The following is a 10841-nucleotide window of genomic DNA, read 5'->3' on the forward strand; positions in this document are numbered from 1 at the left end:
ATTATTTCTAGATTATAACAAAACAACAGTCAAACACCCTTTGAATTATTAATAACTTTAAGAAGGAAACTTCCAGATCAAGAAATAACTACAAAATATGGGACTGTATTTCACAGTGTAAAAATGTAAACTGTCAAAAAAATAAGATAAAAAATTTATGATCATTTTTAATTCTGAAATAAATGCATCAACTTCATATGTATTTATTTGATTTAAGCAAAGACGATGACTAACTAGTAATAAATTAATAACAATATAAAAGAAAATGGGTTATTAATTCTTGAGTAAATGATGAATTTCATTCTCTTAATACTATTTATTTTAGTGGATACTGTCTGGTAACTAAACTAGATAGATTAGTAAGAATTGTTAACATTTGCTTTGACAATGAGTTCTATTGCGGTAAATATTAGCTAGAAGTAGAACCCAGGAAACTAATTTCGTCCTATTTCAGATTTATCAGGTGGGTGAATCTACATCCGAGTGTTGATATTCACTCAGAGATTCCAACCCAATAACCTCTAGTTTCAAACTCCCGATGCCCTATTCACTTGGCTACTGATTCCAGAGAGCTTGTTAATGAATCCTGAGAGAGAATAAATATGCATCCTAGACTACACTGCTACATGCTATCCATTTTGACTTTCTGCTTGTAACCTAAGGGAAATGTCGAAGCAGTTTACTCGGGGGGTACATATCCCAAGAGAAAATGATTAGACTTCAGTCTTTAACACGAATAACTGGAAGAACCAAAAACTTATGAATAAACAATAAACTCTGTCGTTTCACATTTAAGTAAAACCTATTTTTATGATAATTTTGACATTATAACTCTGCAACATTATTTCTGATAACCAAGATCCCCTGTAAAAACTATTAAGAATCTCTGAGTTTTGAGTAATATAAACCAAATTAGAATATTTATGCCAGCTCTGAACCCTAATCATTTGTAAAACCATTATGTAAACCATTTTTTTATTTTTAATAAATTATGCTTTAAACCAAATCATCTAGGGATCATTAGAATGATATCGCGTGTCATTGCTTAACATATTTTACCAAAGAATGACTAACCAATTTTAGATCGTTTCAATCAGTAAATAACTAAGTTTCACATAATTTATTTTATCTAGGTTGCCACAAATGAGAGCATTAAAGAAATACTGGAAACGTGAGATATTAATATAACTAAGAAATTGTTAAGATAAATTAGTATTCATAAAGCAAAAACCAAGATAACTGATAAAAATGGTACACAGGTTACTTCGGATAAATAAGTAGTATGATGGAATATAAATGAAAAGATTTTTCGAAAACATTCCATTGAATAAAGAAAATATTTTTTCTTCTAATAATATGATTAGATACAAGGAAAAGCTAATCTAACAGAGAAATCATATCATACAGCACAAGGAAGAGTAAGTAAGAATCAAAATTTTTCTCTATTTTATCAAGAATGATTAAAATGGAAGTCTAAAAATTAACTTGGGTTGTGCGTTTCGCACGACGGGAAGCGATACTACTGTGCTTCAGAAATATGTTTTGAATATGCAACTCGGTGGTTGAAAATCGATTGCTTTCACCATTAAACCTCTGTTTCACTATGCTTTCATTTTTTACAAGTGTTTTAAATAGATAGTGTATACTTATACGAGAAATATAGCGGATAAACTTAAAGCGTTGTTAAGAGCAACGAAAAAGCAGAAAATGGCTACAACCAGTCTACAGCAGATAACCTTTAGATGTTTATTACCCAGAATATTTGTAAAATATATTACGCTAAGTAACCTAACAGTAATATAAATAACTGATTAATCAAATATACATCTCTTACTTTATGATACTATTATAAATGTATGAGTGAAAAGTGTGAAGATGCCTACCGACATATCATAAAAAACCTAGGAGTCGGTTTAATGACTTTTCGGTACTGTATTCATTCTATGACTGAATATACAACTATAGCTTATTAGCCAAGTTTACAATGTTTGACTAGCATTTCACACTACAAAATAATTCTCAGTTCAAAGTGATCATTTTCAAATAATATAGGTAAAAAGAAACATTTATTGGTTGACGTTGAAATCATGAGTCAATTGAAGCTAGACCACCATGGGAAACCTGGAAGCACTGGACGACCGTCTCGTCCTATTGTGGGACTCCTCGGCAGTGCGCACCCACGATCCCGCCTTGCGAGGTCCGAACCCAGAACCTACCAGATTTCAACTATATATAAAAAATTACTAAAAATCTCAACAAACAACCCCAACAACTCAATTTGTGTTAAAATATGATTGAAATCAGTCTTATTATTTCTCTGTTTCATTTTATACAATGAAGTAATTATGAATATTTTATTGGTAAATCAAAATCAAAATACGATTTGTATACATGTTTCATAACTCCTCTAATGTGTAGAATAAATGTTAGTCTATATATTAAAAATTATCTTAATAAATAAAATATCCAAGCTATCAAATCACAGCTTTACACTTTTGATTTATCAGTTTTATAAGTAAATTGTAAGAAAGCTAGAGGTGATCAAACCAAAGCGTAGTATCAGTTCATGAAGCCATTGACTATTGAACTATGTTGGTAGGAGCAGATTACAGGATTGTGATCCGAGAGATTATTGTAACCAATGGTTGCAAACTTTGAGTGTCATGGCTCAGAATCGACCACAGCAATACAGATGCATTCACTGTTTGTCTTAGATCTTCAGTGTTAAAATTATCTCATATTTATCTATTTTATGAATCTTTTCCTCTCGAATCTTATCGTTTGTGCTGAATCTTTTCTAACACCCCTAATACTGTTGCTACCTTTACTAATCTGCGATGTTTTTTTTAACTTAATCTAGTTACAGTGATATGGTTTGGCAACTTAAACCGATTCATGTATGTCCCAAGTTCTATACTACATACAACTGACTAACAATCAACTCTAATATATGCTCGTATTGGATTTAATGAAATACTTATTCCTATTGCTTTCAGTTACAGGCTATAACAATGAGAATTGTAAACCTGGTATACAATGCAAAATTAAGGAATTAGACGGTATATTATTTAGACACATTGGCAATCGTGTCCGTTTATCAAACAAGTAAACTGATTAATTTAAAACAGTCCAGTACCCTATAAAAATCTTTCATTTTTAAATGATCGGAAGTCATTGAGTTCAGCGATCGAGCTAGTGTATTCTTACGCTACAGAGATACAAATTATATGTTTTAAATCCACAAAATGTAGATAAAGAAATTTAGATAAGTAATTTATTCCCAATTCATATTAATGGGCAAGTAGAGATACAAAGTCCTTGGCTATAGATCAGATCTAAAAATAGGTTTTAAAGGATTTCCTTTTCATTTACGTGTTATATCTGTTAAATCTTGTGGCCTGAGTGCCCTGTTATGTGAAACGTGATAATACCACCAATTAGAGAGCAGTGAATTATCGACCGGACCAATGACACACGAAACCTGTACGAGCAGTCTAGAGTACTTATCGGTCCTGCTTTCTGCCTAGTCCCGGCCAGTTAAGTCCAGAAAACCAATAACAGCCTCTGCAATATGAATCATTTATTTCAAGCATACTGGGTTTATATACCAATCAAACAAACCACATCACACCATAAAATAGAAAATAACATTTGTACAAGATTTAGTCAAATATGGCTGTGAATAAGGGAGATAGTAATTGATAGACTGAGGATAACTCAAGAACGGTAAATCATATAACAATAGTCTATGGGTCAAAATAAAGCTTATAACAAGAGGGATGGGAATATGAATAGTTTGGTCAGTTAACAAATATACAATGAAATATATATGTATCATATTGGCCCATAAATAGTTCTCAAAAGTTACCATTCACAATTCTCTTCGGGATATAACAATATCATATTTTTATTCTGAATGAACTTCCCATATTGGTCTAAACTGTGCCAGTATGTCCACACTATGCAGCTAGTTTGTCTGATATTCTTGATCAATGACTGAAGACATTAGGTGACTGAATCATAAAAGGTCACAATGGTTCAGATGCACTGATTACCTCCTATCCCCTAGATATTGAGTGGTAATATTACTTTTTATTCTTTGTTCTCTTATTTCATTCTTTTCTCTTAATATATAACCCTACTTCTAATCTTTTTTTACTATCACTGAAACCAATTCTCCTGATCTATTGTAAAGACTTGGACTGATACACATTCGTTCCAGCTCATGCATTAATGATCACGTTACATGGTATTGAAGTGAATTAACTAATTTAATATGGTGTTCTGCACAGGTTACCTCACTTAGGAGAAATTCTAATTAGAAATGGCCCACCGAAAATGGATACAAGCTAGTCCCTCATGTCGACTGAGTACTGATCCCAAACTCGAATCGATCTTTCAAAACTATGCACGATCATCATAGTGCTTTTCTTTATTAAATACTATATATATATATATATATGCATTTAGTTTAAGGCTAAGAATTACTATTCTTGACGTTATGGTAAACCAATTGTATTGGACTTAATGGAACCTGATAGCACGTTTCATACTGTTTGCCAAGAAGGATTCAGTGCTATCAGACAATCACAGTTAACTGACATTATTGAAAAAAAAATTATCCTAACATGTAAGTGATTATGGTTTAACATTTTATTTACGAATACAAATATGACTGACGTTGAAATGAAACAAAATTCATACCAAGATTTAAAGTACCTACCCTCTAACCGGCTATCCAGGTTTTCATCTTAACTTCAATTACTATTCTTGTAAGGGTAAACAGTCTTTGGATAAAGACCACTTCAAATAATTGATTTTTTTGTTTATATCAGGATGATGTACTTATTCCATACATAAAAAATCTTGATATCAATTAATTTACCCATTAAAAGTCTTAATATCTGTGCAAAGCTATTTATGATAAGTTCATACTTCATTAAGACAAAGTCTTCCTGTTGAACGTTACAAATGAATCTAATAGAACGCAATAGTACGAACGCCTTTTAGTAAGCCGGTGTACCAAACGTATATAGAATAGCAGTTGATTTGTAATTTCCTGGGACACAAATTCTGGAGTTATAAAAGACCAGACACAATAACATAGGTTCCATGTCAAATAAATAGCTATTTATATTGCATTTGAAGTGCAGGTTCGATGACAATCGATTTCAAATCAGAGGCCAGAGAAGCTAGATATAAGAAATAAGGGTAATTACTTGGTCAAAGCTTCAATGAAGGAATAGCACAGCTTTTTGAAAGAAATCAGAATCAGTGGCACTACGCCATAGTCGGGTTTTTAATTTGCGGCTATATTATACAAGAAACTGACCTTGAGTCCAACCTAATGATTACTCATTATCAAGAAAATGATTTAGGAAAAAGAATGGGAGTGTTATCGTGACTAGACAGTGGTGTACATAGGTTTGCTCTTCAAAATAAACTACCAAAATCCAACAACAATATACATCAGCAAATTAATAAACGTTATTTACTATGCTGGTAACTTGTTGACACGATGCCGTTCCCTTTAGAATATAGGTTTCTCCTGATAGTGAGCATGCTTATTCATGTTAAAATACTTTATCTGTACCCAGCGTAAAGTTTATTAGAAAGTGAACTTAATTAAACGTATAACCAATAATCCAAAAGTCACCAATGACATTACTAATTGGTCAAAATAATGTAATCCGTATGTGTTGTATATAACTTGATGACTGTTATAACATAAACACTTCTATAACCATAGAATTGGTTTTATAGGTTTTCCAACTTATTTATACATTCTCACCAAAATGACAAATAATAACTTAACTCAAAGAATTGTTTTGCAACAAATAGTACGGAAAGTTAACGTCCCACTAGGAAATGTTAATTTCCAATTTAATGATGGTATGCTACGAGGTCACTTCTTATAACAGAATCACTATAGATACCTGGCAGATTATTATGAATTTTGTCTTACAAAAAACGTAAAGTTAATTATAATATCAGCAACTCAGCTATTATTTTCAGTGTCATCACATACGTAATCATTGAGTCCTGGGAAGTAAAATGGTTTAGTTAAGGTTTCCTAGTGGAAGCGACACTTCTGTGAAAAACACAGGTTCGCTGAAGAATAAGTTAAAATAACTAAATATCTATTACCCTAAGTCGAACAACATACAGATACTCATTATTATTAGCAGTGCACCTATAATGGAATTATAAACACAAAACAGAAGGGGAATTTACTATTCAGTCCAAATTAGGATATCTAGATAATCCATAAACCGGTGGTATTGTATATTTTCACAACTGAACCCTAATGACCACTTATAGTGGTTAAATGGGGCTTCTAACAGTGATGGGACATTGAAATTAAGTGTAGCACGAATCTGAGAAAATCAAGTTATGCAGTATATTCAATGTCACAACTAATTGATTAAAGGTTGACCAACAACTATTTTGTATTCCAAAAAAAATGTGAATGGGACATGATTATGTTTCGTGTTCGAACCAAAACCTTGCGACCTTTTGTCTCCCAAATAATTTGAATATAAAGATAATCCATTCCCATAGACTCTGGGGAGCACGAACGGTCAATAACCGAAAGCTGTTTTTACATAAGTATAACCACTATGAGACGTTATTCTTTAAAAGACTAAAGTTCCATACTTACCTGTTTTAACGATATGATATCCAAGCACAACTGTCTTCTCCCATTATATTCTTGATTTATATTCTAGGGAACTTTGGGTCTTATATCACCAATACTAGCTAACTTCAACGTAATTATTGATGAATGCTGTTTACAAGGTCAGATCAAATGCTAATCAATATAAGGAAGACATAGATGATAGTCGTGAAACTTATTTCAGATACGAATCTCTGATCAGACAAACTGATCGTGAAGACTTCTCACCCAAATACTTTATTTCCGGGAATATTGATGAGTTTCTCTTTATTTAATTGACGGATAGTACGCTACCTCATAGTAGAATAACTGGATGATTTCCTTCTATTTCCATAAAATTATTACTGTTCTTTGATTTCGAGTACCTATATTCGATGAACAACTGTAGCTCTATTAATACCTTTATCTTTAGTGTACGTATCTTTGTATAACCCCAAATGCACTGGTACAGCCGAGAGTGTGAAGGTTAGCTCTCCTTCTCGAAATGCTCTCACATGACCACACGTAGACAGCCACTGCCAGGGAGGTTCTACTCACTACCTTCTCAGGGCATTACTGTTGTTTACGAAATTGAGAGGATGAAGGGCGAATGTCCGACGCTTTAACCGGTTTGGTGGACACGGAGAGTCCACCTAGGGAAGTTGGAAAACCCTTATTCCAAACCAATGGTGAACATGGGCTCTAGGATCCTGAAGTAACAAATGGCGTATGAACCAATCGTTGATCACCAGCTACCATGGGACTGCATCTCGTGACATTCCTCCACTGCCTTGTGGACCGAACCTTTAGGTCGAAGGCTCCGAGTGTCTCCGTAAGGGAAGCTACTTGCTTCGGTCTGAGCACCCGGACAGTCTCAGAGACCACACACAAACCAAGTGACTTTTGTGGTTCATATGTATTCGGTGCCACTTTGTACCAAATAAAATGAAATATAACTGTGGACAGTCAGAAAGTTAATCCGGTACCGACGGCAGTGCATGTTAGCTATCTTATTTATTATCACTAAAAGTGATTTGTTAGTTACCTCTATTGAGTTGTTCCCAGCAATCATAAGAGAACCGAAATGGACTAATATTGGTTAAATTACGGTAACCAAATAAGTGAAAAAAACGAAATACACCAAGAAAATATATCTATCATAACTACAGATAGTAAGAAGCATAACCTTGTCAGAACTAGTGATTTTTTGTTAAAATATACCTGGTGTAACACCTTGAAAAGTTCCCAAACTCCAAAAGTAGTTTTAAATAGTTTAGCGTTTGACTCAAGATGGCATCGCATTTTACTAATATGCGAACGGCACTACCATTTTCCAAGAACAGTACTAAAACAGACAGCAATACCGAGAATAAAGCATTCGAATTACTTTTACAAATACTTCGGTTTCTAAGAACAAGGTAAGTCAATAATGCGATTTTACACCGTTTTCTAGTCAAAGAAAGTATATTGCTCCAAATAGCTGACTGAAGACCAGGCTAATAAATTAGATTGAGACAAAATTATGCCGTCCCCATACACAAGAAAAGTATTTCCAAATCGCTAGCATACGCAAAACGAGGGTATGTTTGGGACCCAGCAAATACAAGAGACAGGACAATCTTGCTGAAGGCCAAATCGACGAAGTATCCTCTAGCTATGATCGAAGAATATATGAGAACAACCCAGCACAACGACTAATAACCAAATGGTTATGATTAGCGTTTATCGATCTAGATAGTGAATGCTGGGAATTTAATGTAACGACTAACTGACATGAGCTAGCAGTATTAAGTAACAAGTTTCTGCGTCACTTTTCGCACAAATGAATATAACCAATTATCATCACAAGCTAAGTCGACCTAGAAAGTTGATGTTTATAAATATAACTGCAATCGCTTGACATTCAAGGTATACTTCTGGGGCAAAAAGCAAGCTACAGGTCCGTTAAGAAAACTTTATTACAAATTACAAATCTCCTGCGACTTTAACATCACAGTTAACACCAGGCTCTAGATATATGTGTTTCAGCTGCTGGGTAGCTTCATCCGTCGACAGGAGGTCAATTACACGCTTGTGAATCCTAAACTGGAACCTATCCCAAGTCTTTGAGCCCTCACCACATGGTGTTTTTCGCGTAGTGATTCGCAAGACCTGGAAAGCAGTTCAGAGGAAATATTCACTTACTTTTGTTGGCATACGTACAGGGCCCTTAACCCTCAGATTTTGGTCTTTCGCCTTCTTGATAAGACCATCAGTGACTTTCTCAAGCGGTTTGACACTTGCGGCTGTCAATGTAACTCGAACCCAGTTCCTAGTCGACAACTGCGGGACATCTGCTTTCTTCTCTGTCATTGCAGCACAAAAACACGATCTCAAGTGATTAGCCCGCCTTTAATAAAGTGGAGGACTAAAACACAGTGTAATATCGCATCCTAGTTTGTAGTAAACAATCACTACTAGTAATTATAAGAGGGAGCGAAAAATTCTATTTACTATTATATTCTGCAGTAATAATATAATCACAGTTTGTCGACGGAATTTTCCGAACCTCTATTGTTTATCAAAGTTTCGTTTCGAGTGTCAGAATACTGGCCATCTTTTATTAGCCTTGGTTGTGAGAATTTCTCAACCTAAAAAACCTCGTTTTTACGCTTCCATCTGAGTTTCTGTAAATAAATGTTACAACAAAGTGTCCCATTGAACCTTGTTATAAAAATCGGTATTTCAAAATACAAACATCAAATCATGGTAAACCAGAAGAACGAATCGTCTGCTCTTTGAAACTTGCATCTAGATACCGAGAGAGCATTCTTGGCTATTAAGAGTTATAATTTCTTCATTTTCTTGATATAGTTAACAGTGGTTTGGGGATAGTAATCTGAAATCAATACCCCTGGAACTGAGGTAAACATTGAGCCTGCTCCTAGAAAATCAGTAAAAGGTGTCACTGGTAGTTGTTCTGTTTGGAGATTTGACAGCTAACTGGTTCTAGCGGTGAAAATCCTAACACGACATTTTACTTAAGTCGCCCGTATTCTACAGATAATGGATGCTCTTTTAAATATATTACTTGATCGAGGTAGTCTGTTGATGCGAAGAAGGTTATGATTTACATAATAATTCCCGATCACATTCCTTCAATCCCTCTATATTTTACATACTGCAAGTTTAAAGCCTCCAGGGTAAATGAATAGAGTTTGATTTTTAGTTCGAGTATCTTCTTGCTTGATCTTCATTTTCCCCCATTGTAATTTTCGATACAAGCTGAAAATTATTTGAAGAAAGGACGTAGTTAGGCTACCCAATGTCTGAGAAGAAGCCTTAAACCGGTTTTTGTACAATGACGACATAATGTCATTTGGAAGAAATTCCTAGTGTATCACATATGGTGACTTCAAATGCTTTTATGTAATGGAGATTATGATCTCAAAACCACCTGAAAATTACGAGGTATCTCTCTCACAGCTAATTACCACTTGTATCATTTGGGATTAAGAAAGAGGAACTCCCTGTCATTCACACTTATAAGTGTTTCGGGACCTAGGATGGAGTAAGGCGTATGAAAAATGAAGTGATTTGTCCATTACTTTAATATTGTAGCATCCAAATGTTTGAGGTTAACGGATGGCCAAAAGCCTACTGTTAGACTGAAAAGATAACAGCCAGAAGCCAGGGTTATTTACCTTCATATTTTATGTGGTAGTTAATTTTATAAATTCCTCTTTTGAATGACGAAATGATTATGTGTTTATGTAGGACAAGCTTGATCTCCGCTCGGTCTACATGCTGTATCATAAGTGTTTCGACAAGGCAGTTTTTAGCTTTTTCTGGCTTCACCATCCAAAGAGGTCATAAATAATCAATCTTAACATGATCTTAGAACGAATTTCTTCTAAACTAGCAGATTTACAGTAATTCAGAGGCTTCGGAATCCTTTTGATTTTCAGAAATCAAAACCTCATAATGTTCAGGTAATCATGGAAAAGAAGTACGTAGCATTCAGTGTACAGAAATACATCTAGACTGAAGTAACTTACGTGGCAGGTAATTTAGTTTACAATTGATTGATCACTGAGTGGTGATCACTTTTAAAAAATACATGAATAATTCTGTAATGATATTTAAAATATTTCATGAAGAGGTTCATTATATTCACACTTCATACAACTGTTTACATTGAATCATT

At 34.1% G+C, this 10841-nt stretch overlaps 1 protein-coding gene across 1 annotated transcript; it reads right to left on the minus strand.

Annotated features, from left to right (window-relative positions):
* Positions 1–8595: 8595 nt before the first annotated feature.
* On the minus strand, positions 8596–9063 carry Smp_066990 (putative 40s rRNA protein). Its single transcript, XM_018796737.1, has 2 exons — positions 8840–9063; positions 8596–8806 (listed from the first exon to the last, which is right to left on the minus strand). Exons 1-2 carry the CDS (start codon positions 9005–9007, stop codon positions 8621–8623), a joined length of 354 nt encoding a protein of 117 aa, XP_018651849.1. The 5' UTR covers positions 9008–9063; the 3' UTR covers positions 8596–8620.
* Positions 9064–10841: the final 1778 nt, after the last annotated feature.

This window comes from Schistosoma mansoni, chromosome 4 (genome assembly GCF_000237925.1).
Source record: "Schistosoma mansoni strain Puerto Rico chromosome 4, complete genome".
NCBI lineage: Eukaryota > Metazoa > Platyhelminthes > Trematoda > Strigeidida > Schistosomatidae > Schistosoma > Schistosoma mansoni.

Bases quoted from the DNA above. Each gene is read 5' to 3' on its own strand.
- Smp_066990 (XM_018796737.1), bottom strand. From the start codon at position 9,007: ATGACAGAGAAGAAAGCAGATGTCCCGCAGTTGTCGACTAGGAACTGG. The intron at 8,807-8,839 runs GTAAGTGAATAT...ACTGCTTTCCAG, and splicing joins CTGTACGTATGCCAACAAAA to GTCTTGCGAATCACTACGCG.